This window comes from Pseudopodoces humilis, chromosome 23 (assembly GCF_049639895.1).
Source record: "Pseudopodoces humilis isolate 2021_Gansu_Grassland_sample_001 chromosome 23, ASM4963989v1, whole genome shotgun sequence".
Classification (NCBI taxonomy): domain Eukaryota; kingdom Metazoa; phylum Chordata; class Aves; order Passeriformes; family Paridae; genus Pseudopodoces; species Pseudopodoces humilis.
Window position 1 is genome coordinate 948,728 of NC_142222.1, and position 20,510 is coordinate 969,237.

At 49.6% G+C, this 20,510-nt stretch overlaps 1 protein-coding gene across 13 annotated transcripts in view; it reads left to right on the forward strand.

Moving 5' to 3' along the window:
- The first annotated feature begins 2,264 nt into the window (after nucleotides 1-2,264).
- MSI2 (musashi RNA binding protein 2) overlaps nucleotides 2,265-20,510 on the forward strand; it is a 203,143-nt gene continuing 184,897 nt past the window's right edge. For 11 of the 13 annotated variants that reach the window (XM_014255075.2, XM_014255071.2, XM_014255072.2 and 8 more), the window contains exons 1-5: nucleotides 2,265-2,353; nucleotides 2,525-2,565; nucleotides 2,694-2,775; nucleotides 3,149-3,233; nucleotides 7,403-7,444. In XM_014255075.2, the coding sequence (XP_014110550.1) occupies nucleotides 2,292-2,353; nucleotides 2,525-2,565; nucleotides 2,694-2,775; nucleotides 3,149-3,233; nucleotides 7,403-7,444 (312 nt within the window). In that variant the 5' untranslated portion in view covers nucleotides 2,265-2,291. Of the gene's footprint in view, nucleotides 2,354-2,524; nucleotides 2,566-2,693; nucleotides 2,776-3,148; nucleotides 3,234-7,402; nucleotides 7,445-18,116; nucleotides 18,197-20,510 lie in introns of those variants that run through there. The other 2 variants (XM_088066059.1, XM_088066062.1) reach the window with 2 other exon arrangements.

Consider the following 20,510-nt stretch of genomic DNA (forward strand, 5'->3'; position numbering starts at 1 on the left):
GATAGCAGTGGAGATTTCCTTTCAATATATAGCAATCCAAATTTCTTTCTGAGCCATAAGAAGCAGCACCGAAGTTTCTTCTGTCCATCAGCAAAATCTGTCTTGTGCTTGTTCATTCTGGAACCCCTTTAAAATTCTGCACCGCTGCCAGAGAGATTAAAGGGGTAATATAACCCCAGGAACCACTCTCCTGACTAGTAATTTCCAGGTGATTATTACAAGGAATAGCTAAGATCTAAAGGAGGCTCAAAGTGGGGAGAAAAATACTGTTCTTTAATCCTCCCCATCCATTTCCTTTGCACATTGGTGCTGCTCACCTTGCTGGGGCAGGGCCAGGTCAGCCCCTTTTCCTTGCCCACTCTGGAGGAGTGGAGCCTGCCCCACTGCTGAGCCAGAGTTCAGTACTTCGTGGCAAAACAAACTAAATGATGGGAATTATATCCCATTTTACAGTGGTCAGCATCAGAGCATGAATAACAGTGTTTCTCCGGTGGGCCTGACCTTGCAGCCCTGCACACATCCACTCATACCCACCTTGTTCATTAATCCCTGCTGGAAAGTATATCCACATACATCCCCCAGCCCCAGTAAAAATATTATAATCCCTGAGCCGGAAATAGTTGGCAACCCCAAAACAGCTCTTGAAGGCTTGGCTGCTTGGCTCCTTGGTTGGGAGGCACTCAGTGCTGGACAGGTGGAGGAACTCAGAATCCACGGGTGTCTCTGGAAATGTAGAGCAACGTGGCTCAGTACCGCCAGGCGGGCGGCCTGTGCTCCCACCAGCCGAGCCTCATTGCTGTAGATAATCACAGCAGGAGCTGCCGCCCCGTCCCGTCCTGCCTGTGGGGCCGAGGGGCTCAGTGGTGCTGCTGGAGCCCTGGAATGAGGCGACACTGGGATATGTGGGACACAGGGCCACAGGACACATGGGGGCTCTGGGGCGCAGGAGCTGCCGCAGCACCGGGCTCCAGCCTCTTTCTTTGAGCAGCCCCAGAAAGCTGCAATTTAAACCCGGCGTGTTCGCAGGGTCCGGGCGGTGCCGAGGGCAGCGCGGGTGCCACGCCCAGGCTTGGTGACGAGATGGCACCACTCAGTGCCCGCGGGGACAGTCCTGGGTGTCACAGACCGGGTGTCACGGTCCCGGGTGTCACAGACCCGGTGTCACAGACCGGGTGTCACAGACCGGGTGTCGCGGTCCCGGGTGGCACAGACCGGGTGTCACAGACCGGGTGTCACGGTCCCGAGTGTCACGGACCGGGTGTCACGGTCCCGGGTGTCACGGTCCCGGCTGTCACGGTCCCGGGTGTCACGGACCGGGTGTCACGGTCCCGGGTGTCACGGTCCCGGGTGTCACGGACCGGGTGTCACGGTCCCGGATGTCACGGTCCCGGGTGTCACGGACCGGGTGTCACGGATCGGGTGTCACGGACCGGATGTCACGGTCCCGGGTGTCACGGACCGGGTGTCACGGACCGGGTGTCACGGTCCCGGGTGTCACGGACCGGGTGTCACGGACCGGATGTCACGGTCCCGGGTGTCACGGACCGGGTGTCACGGATCGGGTGTCACGGACCGGGTGTCACGGTCCCGGGTGTCACGGACCGGGTGTCACGGACCGGGTGTCACGGTCCCGGATGTCACGGTCCCGGGTGTCACGGTCCCGGGTGTCACGGTCCTGGGTGTCACGGACCGGGTGTCACGGACCGGGTGTCACGGTCCCGGGTGTCACGGTCCCGGGTGTCACGGACCGGGTGTCACGGACCGGGTGTCACGGTCCCGGGTGTCACGGACCGGGTGTCACGGACCGGGTGTCACGGTCCCGGGTGTCACGGACCGGGTGTCACGGACCGGGTGTCACGGTCCCGGGGTGTCGCGGACACGCGTGAGGGACGGACGCGCGCGGGGGGGACGGGAGCTGCGCGGGGAGGGCGCGGTGACGTCACGGTGACGTCACGCAGGGCCACGCGCCGGCCTAGGCCCCGCCCAGCGAGGGAGGGGCGGGATGGAGGGAGGGGAGGATGGCGGCGGGGGGAGGGAGCGCCGGCGCGGCGCTGAGCTAAGCCGATCCCACGTGTGACGGATCTGGCTGCTGCCCCAGCGCCTCTCCAGTGAGATCCTCCGGTAGCGGAGGGAGGAGGAGGAGGAGGAGGAGGAGGAGGAGGAGGAGGAGGAGGAGGGGGGAAGGGAAAAAGGGGCAAAGCAAGCGGAGCGAACCGAGCCGGAGCCGGGCCGGGGGGGGCGGGTTGGGCGGGCGGGGGGGGTTCTCTAAGGGGCTCTCGCTCGGCGCGGCCATGGAGGCGGACGGGAGCCAGGCTACCTCGGGGAGCCCCGGAGAGGCGCAGCACGACCCCGGGTAAGTCGGCGGGGCGGCGGGGGCGCGGAGCGCGGCGGCGAGGGGCGGTCAGGCGGGCCCGCCCCGCTCCGCGCCGCTCCGCTCCGCGCCCCTCCGCCCCGCCGGGAGCTGCCCCGTCAAAATGGCCGATCCCGCACCGGCGCTCAACTCCGCTGTGCTCTCTCCCTCCAGCAAGATGTTCATCGGCGGCCTCAGCTGGCAAACCTCACCAGGTAACCCCCGCCCGCCGCCCCCTCCCCACGCGTGTCCCGCCCCGCGTGGGCCGCGTCCCGCCGCGCCGGGCCCTGCCCGTGCCCCCCCAGCCCTGACCCTCCTCTGCCTCTCTGCTCTCTCTCCGCAGACAGCCTTAGAGACTATTTTAGCAAATTCGGAGAAATTAGGGAGTGTATGGTCATGCGGGACCCCACCACCAAGCGCTCCAGGTAAAACCGCCGCCCACCCCGCTCGGGCTGACAAACTTCGCGAGTTGCGGTCGGGGCGGGTGGACCCGCAGCCCCCAATCCCACCCCAAAATCCCACCCCCGCATCCCTCCCCGCGCGTGGGGCGCTGCGGGAGGGCTCTCCCCGCCCGCATCCCTCCAGCCCGGAGCAGGAAACAAAGCGGCCGGTGCCGCCGGAGAGGGGCCGGGGGTCGTAGCCGGCCGGCCCCCGCACCCGGAGGCTTCGGGGGAGGGGAGAGGAAGGAGGGGGGACTCAGCGGTTTATTTTTATGACTTCTCCCTTTGGTTCTAATTCTCATCACCACCCCCCCTCCCCCCCCCCCCCCGCCATCCCCTCGCTCTTTGTCTCTCGCAGAGGCTTCGGGTTCGTTACGTTCGCGGATCCGGCGAGTGTAGACAAAGTCCTGGCTCAGCCGCACCACGAGCTGGACTCCAAGACGGTAGGTGCTGCTCGGGGCTGCCCGCCGCCCTTCCCGGCACGGCGGGGCCGGCACCCGGCCGCTGCGAGCCCCGCTCGGGCCGCTGTCAGCCTGTCATTGAACCGGGACCTTGCGTGGCTCGGCTTTTCCTTCGGACTTTTTTTCTAGACTTTGCCTTTTAACTTGCCAGAAGTGGTAACTTTATTTTTATTTTATTTTTATTTTTTTTATTTTTCTCGAAATCCGAATTCGCCCATACCGACCGCTGGCTCCTCCCCCGGCCTTATATTTTATTGAGCGGTGACATTGAAAAAGCTGTGGAGTAAAATCCAACTTTTTTTGGTGTTGGGCTGCGGCATGCTTTCTGCTAGGAACTTTGTGATTCTTTTGATTGATTATTTATGTTTTGTTGAGCGCGTTTCAAGGTGTGAGTGACTTACTGTCAAACCGTGGAAGCTGCTGCTCGTGTCATTTCCCAAAGTCATTTTTTGGAGAGGTCCCCTCACCTGTGATGGCAGGGCCCCTGTGAAATGCACACGGTAATTTATGGGAAGCTCTGCAAGAGCTGGAGAGTGGATGTGGTAGAGAAGCACAAGTCCTAATGTGTTGTTGTTCTCCAGTGCTTTTCGCTGCGCTCAGTCTCCAGTGCATAATATAAGGAAAAGAAACGTGAGATGCAGCTGATTTTTTCTGATTTTTTTTTTTTTTAATAAACATTACATTTGTTTGGGGTTTTTTAAACAAAAATTCCACACCTGAGTTTGTCCCCTGCCCCAATACGGTGTTTTCAGTGTTGGGTCAAACAAAAGGCAGGTGCGGCTCTGGGCCCTGTTTTCTCCCTGTAATCAAGGCCAAGCAAAAAGATGAAGTTTTGTGCCTCCTAGTTCGTTGTAGTTTCCAGCCTCAGCAAAGCTGGGAGGGGAGGGGGGAAGGACACTGGTAGAGGTCATCAGTGCTCTGGTGCTGCTGGCTCTGGAGGGGGCTGTGTTTTGGGAAGAGAACTGTCTGCAGAGACATTCTGCTGGGCAGATCCAGCATGGTCCTTACTGTCACTGGGGTTTATAGTCTGTGTTCTGGGGCTTAAGGGTTTTATTTTAACCTGAGCCTGGTGTTAGGGGCAATCCTGTCTCGGTGCTGCAACATCTCGTGGGTGCCTGTGTGTGCGAGATGGTAGTTAAATGAAGAAAGGGAGAAGCAGGGAGCAAGCATGAGGATATGTTGGTTTTGTTTTTTTTTTTTAATGTAATTTATATGGAAACAAAAAGCCTAAAGCTCTTGTTGAAGCAGGTGGAATCTAGTGTTTTAATTCGACCTACGGATTCTGCTGGGCTTGCCTGAACACGAAGCCCATGCTTTCACATGCCTTAATAATTTGATTTTAGGTTTAATCAGATATGGTAAGATAACTGATTCAACCGTGCTCCTGAAATTAAACTCACCAGACTTTTCATGTACAGCTATATTCTCTATGTGTTTTTAAAGATAAATTTAGATAAGAAGAACAAAGGCAAACAGTATCTTGAACGAGAGTTTAAAAAAAAAAATCACGGGAGGACACCCTGTCATATTTCTGACTATAATTAGGTCCTCCCCCAGCTTTTTTCTTGTATCACAGTCTAGTCCCTGCTATGTATTAATTTGCTCTTCTCTGGGGGAGGGGTGAAGAGCTTCACCAGAGCAAATCTGCCTCGGTTTTGGTTGTGTGATAATGACTGAATCAATCCAAGTACGAAACTGACCTTAGAATCAGTAACGCAGCTTAAAAGTAAAGCACAGAGCCAGGCAGGTCCTTTCAGGCGTGTATTTGTAGAGTATTGTAGTAACTGTTGTGCGGTATAACAAGGCATTTGACTCTGTTTCAACGTTCAGCACAGGAGGCAGATCGGTTGGGTATTGGCATGGAAACGTCGCTCTTGTTTACAGTTACGTTAAAAGCTTTGTTTAGGTAATGGCCATTCATATCAGAAATAGTATTATAGTCATTTCCTAGAGGACTTGTAGATACAGTAAGTAGAATTGTACCTAACTAACTAATTTTTTTTTTGGTAGAACTTTGGTTTTTTTGTTTTGGTTTTGGTTTGGTTTGTTTTTTTTTTCCCTTTTTGGTTGTTGTTTAAATAGTTGACAGGGTTATGCAAAAGGTATGGATTTGCCACGTTCATTGCTAGTGTTTGTCTTCAAAGGCTGATGGTGTTTATCCAAAAGGTTTTGGGAAGGAAAAGTCAGTTCTTTTAGAAAATCTGTTGCTGTGGTGCAAGGGACTCCATGCTCTTTGAACTGACCTTCAAAAATGAATGTGTTGCTTTGGAGTTTAATGGCTCTCCCAGCTTTTTACCAGCAGGACTTTGCAGTGATGTCCCTCTGGTGGGTCTGGTGTTCTTTGGTGGGAAAACTTGTCGTTTTGGAGCAAACATAGAAATGTCCATATTTTTCCACCTTTGGGTATCGCTGTGGAAAATCCGTACCTGTTGTATTTCCCCAGTAGACAAATGCCTAGTCAGTACTGAATATATTTGTAGATAATGTTAATCTCTGTGAAAAGGTTAGCTTTCTAGATAAATAATTTTACTTTCTATGCTTTTTGAACAATAAAGTGGCATGTAATCACTCATTTCTCAGGTGTGTCCTAAAAAAGACGCAGTATTTGTATCTGATGGAGGCAAATCAGTTTATCAGCTGCACATCAAACGTCTGCGGTATTTCCCATTTTGACAAATTAATTGAGTAAAACTGCTTTTTAGGAGAGGCCCGTGGTTATTTAGCAGTGACAGGAATATTTATCACCACAGGAATAACAATACCAAATGGAAACATCTCTTCTTCATCAGCGTTTACTTAAGGTGGGGGAAGCACAACAAAAGCCAAACCCAAACTGTGACAGAAAGCCTGTCCTTCTGAGTATGCTTAACACAGCCAGCATTAGTGGCATCAGTTGGTTGTACAGACAAGGGCAGCCCTGACAGCAGTTGCAGGTTGCACAGTTCAGGTGGGATCCAGTACTTCAAACATGCTTTTCCAGACCCTTTATGTAGAGGATGTCTGTGTGCAGGTGCAGCTGAGAACCAGAAGTGAAACCAGCAGCACACAGGCATTTTCCTGTGATTTGGGGGTGCTCCTGTTCACAGGGCTGATGTTTTTGTTTGCATGCAGCCTTCTGCCTGCGTGCTCCCTCCAGGCACAACTGGGTGCCATTTCTTTGCAGCTGCAGTGGTGCCTTTTTGGTTTAATGTAATTTTTGAATGGGAGAGCGGAGTCCCTTTTTAGAACTGACCCCTGTGGAAGTTGTGTGTGAGGTTGCAGAATTAGCATTTTGGAACGCAGAGGAGACGTGTTAATTCATGCAGCGTAAGGGGAGCCAACGCTGCATCTTAAAACAGGGCAGTGGGGGGTAAAGCAAGGATTTTTTTTTTTCCCCCTTTCTTTTAGTCTCTGGTGATGTGCTTCATTCATGGGTAGTTAAGTAACTCCCTACTAGAAAACCTTTTTTAGGAAGTTGTTTACTTTTGTTTTCAATGTAACTTACTCTCTTCCCTTCCCACCCCATCCCAGAAATGCCCCTCTGGAGTTTTCCATTGCTCACATATTTTCTTTGAGAGTGAGTAAATTGGATCAATTGGGCATATTATGAAGGAGACACTCGTCCTTTGAATGTTTCAGTTTCAATAATTGAAATGTGAATCATTTGACTTAGGTTTTGACTTTGCTTTTTTATGTGGTGTTGCTTATCAGTTAGCAAATCAAAGCAGAATAAAAGAAGTAACCCCAAACCCAAGTGCAGGAAAGGGCAGGTGTCAAAGCCAAGTTAAGACGTTGGTCAGGAATGGTGTCTCTCTTTCTGTGCAACCTCTAGGGCGTGTGGATAATCCTCAACATGCAGTTTTGGTAGAGAGGCAGCACCAGGGACTGATCCAGAGCTCCCTGAGCACCCACGGGGATTGCTGCCCAGTAGATGACGGAGGAGAAGTGCAGAAGAGATGTTTTCTTCCTCTCTTCCCATCTCCCCACTCCCGCCAAAGTCCCCAGACAAAACCAGACTGTGACTTATCATTTCCAGAGTAGCTCTGGATGACCCGGTGTGCTGAATTACAAGCCTGAGAAATGAGGGATTAACAATTCAGTGATTTAAAATCAAAATAATGTAAAATGACAACCAAAGCTCCCCTGTTGATTTCCCCTTTCTTTTTCCTCAGATTGACCCTAAAGTTGCGTTTCCCCGGCGAGCACAGCCCAAGGTAAGTAGAGGATCGATAATAGGATTTCAGGCACACAGAGAATCATTGTTGCCAGGCAGTTTGGGTTTCAGCCGGGGACTTGGCAATGGAAGCTTTTAAGGTCGGGTGCTGCTCTGGGGGGGATCAGTGAGTGGCTGTGGCCCAGGAGGCGGCTCTGTGGCTGTGCAGAGCCGCTCAGCCGCGCTGGACAGCGGGACCGGCACCGCTGCCGCGGCCCCTCGGCTGCTCTGGGCTCTGGGCTCTGGAAGAGCACTTGAATTAAGTGCAGGCTTCAGGCTTGTTTTGAGCTGAGTTTTCAGTTCTGTGGTTGTGATGGATGGGGATATATCTCTGCCTTCATTGTTTGCAAATTTTCTTTTGTATAACTGGAGAGATGTGTGTGGAGCTGTGCGTAAGCCTCGGGTGGCAAGTTTCTGATGAGGCTGCGAGCTTTGGGAGCTGCTGGCTGTTCTGCATGAGCAGGGGAACAGTGAGGTGTGAGTGTCCAGCTGGTCAGGCTGGCCAGAGCAGTGGCCTGGCCATGGTGTGGCCAGTCCTCACGGTGGCACGGGGGTGGTTTAGGGACGCAGACACTTCTGCCTGTGCGCTCCCTCCAAATGCCACTGTGTGCCATTTCTCCTGAGGAGCTGCCTGTGGAATACAAGTGGTTGTTGCTCTTTAGGTTGTACCTAATGAAAACAAATCAGTTTCAAAGCCAAACTTGCAGCATGTGAATTTTGAAAGCCAGAGGCTGAAAGGAAACTTCTGTAATTGACTTTTTTTAATTTATTTTTGAGAGTCTGTTGGAAAAACTTAATTTAACTGATGTATGGCACTTGTGTACGTGCTTGTCATGTTGGGTAACTTCAGTCTTCTGGTAAAAATGGGAGGAAAAGGCTGCAAAGTTGCAGATGCAAGTCAGTAAGTAAAAGTGGTTTAAAGTTGGTGCTGTGAAGCTGCCTGACCAGCTGCCTGAACTGTTGCTGCGTGCAGCCCCTCATGAAAGCAAGCAGTGTAACTGTGTGTGTTGAACCATGATGTTAAGTATTGCACAAAGTAGGCATCTAGGAAAAACCCAGTGTCATTTATAACCCCCAGACATAGCACAGGAGAGGTGCTGGATAGCTCTTAAAAAGAAGAGAAAAAGAGAGCAAACTCCAGCAGCCTACTCGCAGGATTTTAAACCAGACTGATGTAGGCAAATGTTTAGAGATTCTTTTCTTCCTAAGACGTATCTAATAACTAATTGGTGAATAATAGTGGGCCTGGATTGCTTCTGCACTGAGCAAAGAGTTTACAGTGTGTGGGGCTCGTGGCTTCTGGATTATGTTGTTGGATTGATGCCATCTGTAATATACAATTTGAAGTTACCAGAATTTTGATCTTGTGCTTGGTGTTCTTATCCCCCTTCCCAATACTTTTTAAAGGTTAATTTACATTTTAAACTGTCTTCAGTGCCAGTTATCTGTGCTTACAGTGTTATTTGGAGAAGTTTGTAATGCTTATAACAGAGCTGTTAAGCTGTCCCATGTGATTTCTTCTCTAACAATTAAAAAATCCAGGACTTCTTTTACATTGAGGATATTAGTGAGTTAAATTTTTGTGCTAAAGAATGCAAAATCAGGTTGCATGGACAAAGGGGATTTTGTTTTTCTACACGTAGAGGTTTTTTCCCGTGGTTTTTGGTAACAGACATCTTTCAAGCATGGGGCAAATGCTGGAATGGACGTCAAATTCCACTCTTAGCAGGAACTCGCTCTCTCTGGAGAGGTCAGCAGTGTCTGTTGCTGCTTTTTACACATTTGTCCTTTCTAAAGCATTGGGATTTCTATGGGGTACTTGGAAAAAATCTGAAGATTGAAAACAGCCTAATTTGGAGACTGGAGAAAATCAGATGCAATAAAGAGCAGATTTTACATCAATTATGATGTATTATTCTGGCAAGCATTTCATAATCTGAATATTTTGTTTTCTGTTTTTTTAATTAGATACTGAATTAAGATTTGGGACTTTAGTTGTTCATTTATCCCAGTTGAATAGCGAATGCTCAGCGTTAAAATGTGACTGTACTTTAGTCTAATTAACTAGCTAATGCTTGGGTCTGTGGAGATTAATGGCATTTAATGAAATGTCTCTGTCTCTCTCTAGGTGCAAGGGGAGAATTTGTTTTTTGTTTGTTTCTTTTTTTTTTTCCCTGAGTAATCTTCCTTCCTGGTATGTTGAGCAAAATGGGGATTTGTTTTGGGGTTGTTTTTTTTCTCCCTGTGATTTTCCTGGCAGTGATGGGGGCTGAGGTGAAGCAAGGTTGGGGCTGCATTCTCCCTTCTGGTGCTTCCTCCATCCATCCCTGTCCTTGCCGAGGACCCCTCTGTCCCTGCTCGGCACCACCAGCTCCTCAGTGGGCACGGCGGGGCTTTGCCCTGCCTTGGCCCTGCGCCGTGCTGCTCCTGCAGGGTCACGCTCGCTTGTTTCTCCCTTGCTGGTGCAGTGATTGCCCAGCCCTGCCCTTTCAGAGCCCACCCAGTAAAAGGCTTTCGGGGTTTTCAGCCCCCCCTGCGGTCTGACAGCTCTCGGGGGATGCGGCTCCTGGAACAGCGCAGTGCTCTCCCCCGAGTGCCTCCGAGTGACCCTCGCAGAAAACGCTCGCTGGTTGCCTCCAGTGGATCAGGGGATGTGTAATCTGCTCTCCTTGGGAAGGCCAGGACAACTTGAAGCCACTGTTTTAGGAAATTTGCTGCGGGGTTTAACTCGTTGGGGTTCTGGTGAATATATGTCTCCTTCCTCAGGGCTGCTGTTCCTTGATAAAAATCTGTCTTGCTTCCGAGTGCTGGAAGGCACTCTGTAACAGGAGATCATTTATAACTCTGCTGACTTAAAAAGTCCTTAAAATGCAGCAGTGATGGGGTGCCAGTAGTTTTGTACTGCCTTTTGAATATTGAAGACTTAAGTAATTTGACTTATTATTATTAGCCTGCCATTTCTGATGTTACCTGCTCTGTTAGGTAGGAGAAGATTTACTGTATTTAACATGTTCATTAGATATTTTCAAATGTAAGCAAGTTACTCCCTCACATTTTTGCCTTAGGGATTTATTTCAAAAACAAACAAAAAACCAAATAAAAAGCCTGAAGAGCAAAAGGACAGCAGCCTTGGTCAATGAAGTAGCTCCTTGGCCATGAAAATGTCTTTCGTATAGGAATTTGGATGCTTTGTTGTGCAGAGCCATGTATGAAACAGAGGCAGGGGAAACTTCAGCCAACATTTACATTGGTGAGGCTGCCCATGGAGATGTGTTTTGTGCTCAGGTTCCTCCAGGCTGCGACTGAGGTGCTTGTTCTTCCTGCACTTACCACAGGGGCGTGATACCTGTGGCTGGGAATTGCTCCCAGTTGAGCAGGCTGGAGCTGCCTGCAGTGGGGTGCGTGGCATCCATGAGCACTGTGGATGTGCCCTGTGGCTGTGCTCTGGAGCCCTCCTGGAATGGAAAAGGCAGGGCAGGTAGCTGCTGCTTCTGCTGGAGCTGCTCCCCTGGGTCACTGGCATGGGCAGGCACTCGTGTCTGGTGTCCTGAGTGCAGGTGGCTGCTGCATGTTCTAATTTGGGGTCTGGTCTGCAGGGATTGTGTACAGAGCACTGGTGCCATTTGGTCACAAACAGCAGAAGGACTTGCTGAGAGGGGTGTTGTGCCTGGTACTGGGCTGGGGATGCACGACACCGATGCCTTTATGAGATGTGTCACTGCCACAGAGGTTGGTGCAGGAGCGTCCTGGCCCCTCTGTGCCCCAGCCAGCCCCGGATCCACACGGTGCCCGTGGCCAGCCGCGTTTCCTGTCTGGCTGGGCACGTGGGCTCGGAGCAGTTGTGCACATCTGGTCCTTCTTCTTGGGCAAGAGGCAGTGTCAACAGCTCTCCTTTCATGTGCTGCTGGTTAAAGCCATGTGAAGCTGCCTGTTCCAGCGCAGCAAATGGAGGGCATGCCCTTTTGGAATAACACCCAGGCTAACCTGGGATTTTTTTTAAAGCTAACCAGTGGATTTGGACGTCTGATTCCAATTAAGTTAACTGTGGGTGGGGTGTCTGCGTCCCTTGGCTGTCGGATAAGCCTCAGCCAGAGTAGCAGGGAGAGATTTTATTCCAAAGCAAATGATGGACCTTGAAAATCAAGAGTTCTGTTTGTTTTCTCCCCTGCTTCTGCCTGTAAACTCCTCTGCCTTAGTCCTGCTACTTCCCATCTTATTGTAGGTATGAAGTAGACTTTGAAGTTTCTTTTTTTTTTTTCCTCAAAAGAATGTGAACTGGACACAGTAGCAAAACTCAGGATTTTTCCTTTCCTGCCATCCTTCCTTCCCCACCAGGCTGTCAAGAGCAGCAAGGTCAGACCTTTTCCTGATGATTTTTTTTAAAATTCTTTTTAGATTCCCCTGCATTTGCAGGTCTGGGTGGAGTAAGAAAGGAAGTTTTTCCTGCTCTTGGCATCAGGCATAGATGTGTTGCTTGATAATAATAATGGTGTCATCTGTGTGAAGAGTAGTGTGAAGTCCTTCCCAGATGGTGTGACGGATTTCTTTGGGTGGTCCACAGCCACTGTTGGGGTGTCTTGTTCAACCAGCCTTGATGTGGATCCCTTGCCCATGGTAAGGTGCTCCTGGGATTTGCTTCCCTCTGGCACTGGATGGTCCAATGGAAAAGTTGCAGAGCCCTAAGTCTTGTTGATGAACCCTGCTGCAGGCAGTGCAGACTCAGGGTGTTGAAACCCCTTGGTTTTGGGCTGGGGTTTGTGCTCCCTGCGGTGTGGCCAAGGCAGAGGATGATCTCTATCCCTGGATGTCACAGCCAGAGGAAGAAGGGGCTGTGCAGGGCCTTCTGTGGAGTGCAGTGTCAGAAACAAGAGCTGAACTGGATTTTTGTAACTATTGTTTTTTAGAAATGTAAACATTTATTTCTTCTCCCTAATCACTCAGGTAGATTGTTCATGTCCTGAATCTTGTTAAAATGTCTGTATTTCCATTTTCATTGCCTAAGGATGTCTTTCATGTTAAGAATAGTCTTAATGTACTTTCCTTGCCTTTGACATACTGCTAACTAAAAATTAAAATTGAACACTGTCAAACATGGGATTTTTTAAAAAGGAGATTCTATGTCGCTTGTGCTTTCCTGTATTGTTGGTTTATTTTTAATGGCATCTACCAGGTGACTTTTGTGCACTTGTATATGCCAATAAAGGTTCTGAGGTAGGGAGGTCAGGGAAATGGAAGGAGAGCAGCATGCTAACACGCCTGTGCGTCCCTCTCTGCTTCCAGATTGAGTACATCTCCTCTGCAAAGTGCTGAGCCTTTACCAGCCCGGGGGTAGGACTACTAATGACTGATCTAAAACCATCAAATTCATTTATTTGTCACTGCCAGTGACAGGCCAGTTAATGCTAATGGATTCTTTTTTTAGCCTGTTGACTCTGGTGATAGTCTCATAAATGTTGTGAAATCCAAAGCATTAAGGGAACTTGAAACTTATTTTAGAGGAGAACCATTGAAACAGAGCAAGGTGGGGTGTGTGCAAGATGTATGTTGTGCTGAGAAAGAGAACAGTTCTAGTTCATTCAGCTCTACCTTGAGTCTTTGCTGTTCCTAATAGTTGTTTGACTTTTCAGTTGTATTCAAGTGTTCTCTTTAAACACGTTTTGGGTCATGCTATAAAGTGAAGCAAAGCTGTAAATAGTCAGTCATCTTAGGGAAAAATGGCTGGTTTCAGAAAATGGTTCATCTCAGGGCCTGAATCTTCTCTGCCCCTATTGTGTGAAAGCACTTAAGCATATACTTAAGTTGGCATAAGCATGTGGGTAAGTGCTTTGCTGAATCAGCATGGGCTCAAAGCATGTTATTAAATGCTTTGTTGAACTGTGAAGCCCGTAGCAGAAAAAGATTAAAAGATTACTTTGTGTATTTGACGGTACTTTGTATATGGTCAGTTCCATCACTTCTCCTTCAGACAGGCAGTTTCATCTCTCTCATATTCCCCCCTCCACCGGAGGATCTCACTCACAAGAAAATACTAATCTGCTGTTCCTCAAAAAACTGATTGCAAGGTCAGTGTAGCATCAGACTTACAAAAAAAAAAAAAAATCATTATTGAAGCTTAATTTAGTCTCTAGCCCTGAAATCACACATTCTGTTTGCCTTAGTCACTGGAATAATTCTGTAAACTATGTGAGTAGTGTTCAACGTGGCCTATGATTTTTATGATACTATTGCTGCAGAAATTGTGGTTTGCTAAGTAATTCGAAAGTTACTGTGAAACTTTGTAGTCAGATCAGCATGCAGTATTAATAAGTTACTTCTAAACTTTGGTATTTTACTACTCTCCTGTTGAAAGTATTTTTTCTGTATTTTGAGTGCAGAGAAAATCTGAAGAATGTTGGGAAGTTGTTCTCCCCTGCTCAGTCATTCCCTGTGCTGGGTCATCTGCAGCTGGGTGTGTTGTTGTGACTGAGTAGGCTTAAATTAAGATTGTGCTTTGGGAACTTTGTATTATAAAGAGGGACCCTGGTAAGGCTTTTACAATTCTGCACATGAGGAATAGTCCCAGAGACCTCAGTGAGCACAGTGAAATGCAGACAAGCCTCCTTAATATGTTGGTGAAGTGTACGTGGCAGGAAGGGTGAAGGAAAAGGAGTATTGACAGCAGCAGAAAGCGTCGGTGCCTGTGCCCTGCCCTCCCCCAGCAAAGACTTGCATTAATTTCCCATTGACTCTGATGTACAATGGGGAAGAGGTTTCAAGCTGACTGAAGGGGCAAAGGTCCAAGAAAACTACTGTAGCAAGAACTGATGCAGAGTGACAGTAATGAGGTGGCCTGGCAGGTGGGAGGGAAAAATGGTGGGGTGGGGGAAAGAAACTAATATCTGGTGAATTAAGTAGTTCCCAGGGCTGAAGTTATTAAGTCCCCCAGGTTTTATTTTCCTTCATGTGTGCCACAGAACTCTGAGACGGGGCTGAGCAAAGCTCCTTGGCTGAGGACATGAGTCCTGGTGCAGCTCCAGTCCTGGCTCAGGGCTGGGTCCCTGCGAGTGCTGGCGTGGCCCAGAGGGCACAGAATTCCTCTGTAGTGCTCCCAAACCTGTGCTGTGCTGTTTTAATCAGTGTTTTAGTATTCCTGACTCAGAGCTCATCTTTATGTTGTTCTGTGGGTCAGTTTTGCATCAAAGAGAAGGTGAGGAGCACAGGGTGAAGAAGTGTTTTGAAGTTTTGATTTATTTAAAATAGGGACTGTGAAGTGCCGACAAGACTTTCAGCATCTTGAGTGCTGTTGTAAAGAGAATTCCTGCTAGATAGAGAGTCTGGGGAGCTTTAACCAATTGCTGGACAAAGCTGTTCAGGAATCTTCCCAAAGGGTAATGTGGTGTGAGAAGAGGTTGCAAGGAGCTGGGCATTTGTTCTAAGTATCTTGGAATCCTCCTGGGCTGGGAGATGTTGCTCCTGTCAGGGGTCTGGTTTATGAGCTGCAAGCCCTCGGCACTGGCAGGTTTGGTGTTTGTTGCACTGCTGGAAGAAGGTGTTGCTGAAGGGGATGTTGCCAAGGATTCTTCTGCAGTGCTTGCTGAACGAGTGAAACTCCAGTTCTCCTTCTGCCTGGTTATCAGTCATTTATGTTCAGAGCTGTGTTGGTGCGATTCCCTGCTCCGAGCCTGAGCTGTGTGCAGCACTCGATGTGTACACAGAGCATTTATCCTTTTGCCAAAGGTTTGCAAAGTGCTGTAAGTGAGTGTAAGGGTGTTTCTTTGCTGGTGAAATTCGCCTACTTGTGCTGTTGTACTTGGCAGACCTACAGAGCCTATAGCAGCATGTTGTGTTCAATGAATTGTGGGAAGGAACAGAAAACATTGAGAAGAAATGCAAAGGTGCTGCTGAGATGGGAAATACGATAGGAATTTTCTGAGGATGGGGGATATTGCCCCACCTTTCGGTCTGGGACTGCTACCAGCTGTTGTGTTGGGTGGTGTCAGGTCTTGTTCTCTGCCATGAGAGATGTCTCCTGTGAGTACTGAGTCCTGAGACCACTACAGCAGGAACTGTTGGCTTCTTGCAGCGGGAGCTCTCTCTCTTCAAGAAGTCTCTACTGTAAAGTGCTTGGGGTTGTTTTGATTGATTTGCACCAGACAGCTCATCTTCCTCCCCAGTCACTTTCTGTAGGTCAGCTCTGAGACTCCAGCCCTGGATGGGTGGCCTGCTGAGTACACACCAAACATTTAACTGTACCCTCTTCAAACACAGCCTGGTGAAAAAAACCCTCACAAAACCTGCTATGGAAATGTCCCAGGCCCACTGTTGGCTGGGTTTGACCCTCTGTTGGCTGGGTTTGAGAGCTGAGGAGGCAGAGTCGCTGTTGGTCACACTCTGGTGGTCTTGGCGTAGTGTGCAGGAGCTCAACTAAGGCCCTGGTGGGCCTGGTACTGATGCTGTCATTGAGCCTGGAGATGAAGGGTCAGAGAAAAAAGGGCAACAGGGGATTATGCAAAGATGTCAGTGTGGCAGAGAGCGCAGCCGCTTCCTGACTCCCGGGTTTGATGGCACAGTAAACGGCTGCCTCTGTCTGAAGGGGATGTTGGCAGCATCCCTGGGCACTGGGGAGGAAGTGTGGGAGGCAGAGCAGCATTGTATGCTGCCAGCTCTTTATGTGACTTGTCTTTGAGGGGTTAAACTGTTTTTTTTGTTGTTGTTGTTTTCAACGACTTTTGACTGTAGAGTTTGTAAGGGAGGCCCTGACTGGAGTGGCAGTGCTCTGGTTCGCAGCAGAGGCTGTAACTGCTGAGGTTCCTGCTGCACGCCAGCACTTCCGAGCTTCCGAGAGGGGAAGCAAGATAAGGATGTGAGGCCACAGCATGTGAAAGGTAGTTGGTGTGTGAATTATGGCTCACGCCGGTCTCATGGCTACAAACCGGCGTGGGGGCTGGGGTGCAGTGCTGGGAGCAAGGGGGGCCTGACGGAGGATTTAGTGGGCTCAGAGGGCTGTTCCTGGTGCCCTCAGAAATGGGAGGAGGGGGGGAAGCTGCAGGTCCTGGAGCCTCTGCCTGCGGATCAGCGTTGGCTGCTCAGCCGTGCCAGACGCTCCCGGAGCTGGCCACCTCCTTGTGCGGCACGGCTGTGCCCGCTCCTCTCTGCATGGCCATCGCAGGAGCAGCCGTGGTGCCTCGGTCCTGTGTGGACAGGATGGTGTCCTGGCGTATTTCCAGAGCTCTGGGGACAGGCTGCCCCAGCATTCAGAGCCTCTGTCCCTGCTGTGCCTGCCTGGGGACATTTCCTGCCCCAGCCCACCTGGGACCCCAGGGACAATCTCCTGCCACAGTGCCTTTTGTGCTTTAAACTCCTGCCTCACCTAATCCCAGGAACCAGTAGGTTCTGTGTGTGACATGCCTGGCAATTTATGTATGAGGAGGGAATTATGATCGTCCTGTGTGATTTTTTATTTTCTCCCCTCTCTCTTTTTCATCTGGTCACATCCACTATGTCATTAATCTCCGCAATCAAATACAATGATAGTTGTAAGTCTTCCACAGTTATGATTCCCCCAAAGTTTTGTGACCATGGCTTTGATTTTGTGGTAGTCATAAGAAGTCAGTTTAGATTTCTGGACCTCTTTTTGTAGATATTTCCAGTGGATATTTTAGTAGGGGCATTTGTCTTCTCTCTCGATTGATCATGTGTATGCAACAGGAACAGAACAAAATATGGAATAGAAAAAAGAATTAAAACAATTCAGTTACCAGTCCAAAAACCTTAGTGCTAAAGAGCCATGAAGAAGCTTTATTGGAACTATAATTGCAGACATAAGCAGTGATTATCTGTCTTCGTGCCTTTATAGTTCCCATCACTGTCATCTGAACACATGAAGCTGATGATAGTGTGAGCAGAACATTATTCAGCCGGTGCTGTGTAATCCTGATCTCTTGCAGTGTGTGGAAAGTAACATAAAGAGTCAATTCATTTGAAAGTGATGGGAGAGAAGCATGTAAGAGAGGACAAGTATTGTTGCAGAACACCTTACTTATGAAACTTATTTCATCCTGGTTGCAGCTGAAGGAATGCAGGGGCAGGGTAAACTTCTTATATGGACACGGTCAGATGGAATTTTGCTGCTTCTTAGTGTTGTCAGAGGTCTTGGACCGGTGCAGCCGTTCATTGCTGAAGAGTGCCTTGGTGTGTTTCCTTGAAATGCTCTAAATTGGCTGCAGCTGAGAGAAGGGCAGCACCACCTGTCTGTCTTGCATTCCTGAGACCTGGAGATTGCTGGATCAAGGCAGACAAATGGATGCTGCCAAGCACTTCTTGAGGTGGAACAGAGATCAGAGAGCAAGTTCTGAATTTCTTGGCTGATTATTGGTACTGGTTATGCAGGTGAAAATGTGCTCTGGGCTGTGAAGAGGCAGAGGGAGGAAGAGGTGATTTGGTGGTTGGGCAGCCGAAGCAGTGGAAGGAGCAGCATGTGCAGAATCTGCATTCACTGCTTGGTGAGCCCAAGATTGGGCACAGGTGATTTGAGTTAACCTGAGCAAGGCCAGTGCTGGGGGTGCTGCTGTTCCTGTCCCTTGCTCCCCTGCTGTGATGCTGATTAGGCAGGTGTGTTCCTCACCTGAAACCAATTATCAGGTCCCCAGTTTTGATTGCAGTCACCTGCTCTGGCAAAGGTAGTCAGTGCAGGAGGCGAGGTAGGAGCCAGAACTGCTGTGCTCTCCTCATGGACACTCCAGGATGGTCTGGGGTTGGTTTGAGACATAAGAAGGTAAAGTTGTAGGGATGATTTTTGGGGTGGGGGAGGCACTTGTCAGGTGGGTAACTGGCTTTTTTTCCTTATTTTTTTCTGAAATTTTGATGCAAAACCCAGCTATTTTAAAAGAGGAAGATACATGCAGGGGAATTCAAAACTTTAAGTCTGCTTTTTTATTTACTCTTGCACTGAATTAGGACCAGGTGTAAAACAGACCTGATCATGCATGTTTTTTCTTCATTTCTTAGTGATGATAGTCTTGGGTTCTGTTGGAGTTAGCAGGAGATATCTGCTAAATTCTGTTAGAGCAGCTCAAAGCAAAGCTTCTGAGTTGCTTAATACACTCCAAGGGCATTTTAAAAACAAAACCAGAAATCTGCTAGCAAAGACAAACAACAGGGAGTGCAGTTTTTGAAGGCGTGTGCCTGCCTGTCCACTACGTGAAAGTAAAATGAGATTGTGATGGTTTGAAAGTTTCTGGTCTTGAGTTGAATGAGCTGTGAATGAAAAACTGATTCTAGGAAAAGTTTTGTTCAGAATGTTAGTGGATAGTCTGTGGTATGTACATTCCTGGAGACATCAGCATCCTACTTTCACGAAAGACTTGTGTGCTGAAATGACTTAAAGTAGTTCAAATGTGGCCCTTGTTCTTGTCACACAGAGATGAGGTAAGTGATTTTCATCACCCTTGTTTTATGGATGTGCAAAACAGAAGTGCTGCTCACGTGTTCTACAGTGCTTGAAACGGGAATCACTGGTGCTTTAGAGAAGGGCTGTTCCAAAGCTGATGTGTACTGTGGCTGCACCTCCTGGGCTGTGTGTTCCCAGGTGTTGCGGAGGAGGGGACAAGCAGGGTTTAGGGGGCTGTGCTGTGGGCAGTGCTGGGTGAGGATCTGCAGTCCCCGCTCTGGACTGTCCATGTGTGGAGATGGCCTGGGTGCTGCATCATTGGAGATGGGAGTGAGTCATGAAACCCTTTGCAGAAGGCTTTTGTAACTAGTACTGGCTTACTAGAAACAGTTGTTGAGGATAGGGCTGGCTTCACTGGGCAGTTGAAGCATCTTAAGAATGGTCTAAGTGGTGCTCTGAGTATGAGTGGGGCACAAGCAGACACAGGGGAAGGCTGGAAAGTGTTTAAGATGGAAGGGTGAGAGCCCAGAAGAACAGACTGAGCACGGTGCCCATGTGACATTTGCCTGGAGCTTCCCAACCTGTAGCGAGCTCCCGCAGTATGGGGCGAGAAACAGGGAGCACAGAGCTGCTGGTTGGTGCCTTTCTGGGGAAGGTGTGTGTGTGTGTGAGTACACAGCAGTGCTGCATCCCGTGTGCAGAGCCCTGCTGGGGGGCACTGGGCTTCTGCTTGGGCATGGAGGGGAGTCAGCATTTGGCTGGAGCCGTGGTGCCTCCAACTCTGCCTGTGCCCGTGGGTGAGACACCGGGTTCCAGCCCTGGCACATCCCTGCCCTTCTCAGGTTCCAGCCCTGCAGCCCTGATACATCCGTGCCCTTCCTTGCACAGAGGCCGGGCGGCGGGGCCGGGGCCGGGCTCCAGGCCGGGCGGCGGGGCCGGGGCCGGGCTCCAGGCCGGGCGGCGGGGCCGGGGCCGGGCTCCAGGCCGGGCGGTGGGGCCGCTCCTGGGCTCTGTTCCCGGCCGGGCCCGCAGCCCTGGCCGCCCGCAGCAGCTCTGCTGGGCGCCGGGTGCTGGGCTTTGGGCTCCTCTGGCAGCAGCGCTGCAGAAATGAGGAGTATCATTGTGTTTTATTGTGGCTTCTAAGAAACGCAGCGTGTTTGTGCTTCGGGGAGCCCCAGGGGCTTTGTTTTTCACCAGGCCTGAGCTATTCTTCAGCAGAGCCTTCCTGGAGCGTGAGCCAGTTCTGCCCATTAGGACTGAGAGACGGGCCTGACTGATTTCTGCTCCCTGCTGCATAATAAATCTGATACTAAAATTAGTGTTGGTCTCCCTAGGCCATAATTCTTGCTGAGATTATAGAGAATTGTGTGTGCAGAGAAGGAACTGTGGTTGTGTGTGTTTGGGATTTTTTTATAACCTTGAGTGTCCAATTTCCAGGTTTTTTACTTAACCCCCCCCATCTTTTTTCCCCTTTTCCTCTCTTTTGGGAAGTGCTTAGCCTTTCTGTGTATTTTGGCTATTTAAGCCTCTGTCACTGCAGGCAGATGAGTTCCTTGGGAGCTCTTCTGAAGGTTTTGTAATTGAGTCTTTTACCACGGCGACAGGATATTATTAACCTTCAGTAAAGCAATTTATTTCATACCCCTTTGTGGGGATAAGCCTTTTTTCCCCCAGGAAAATATGTATGTGGAAAGGGTTT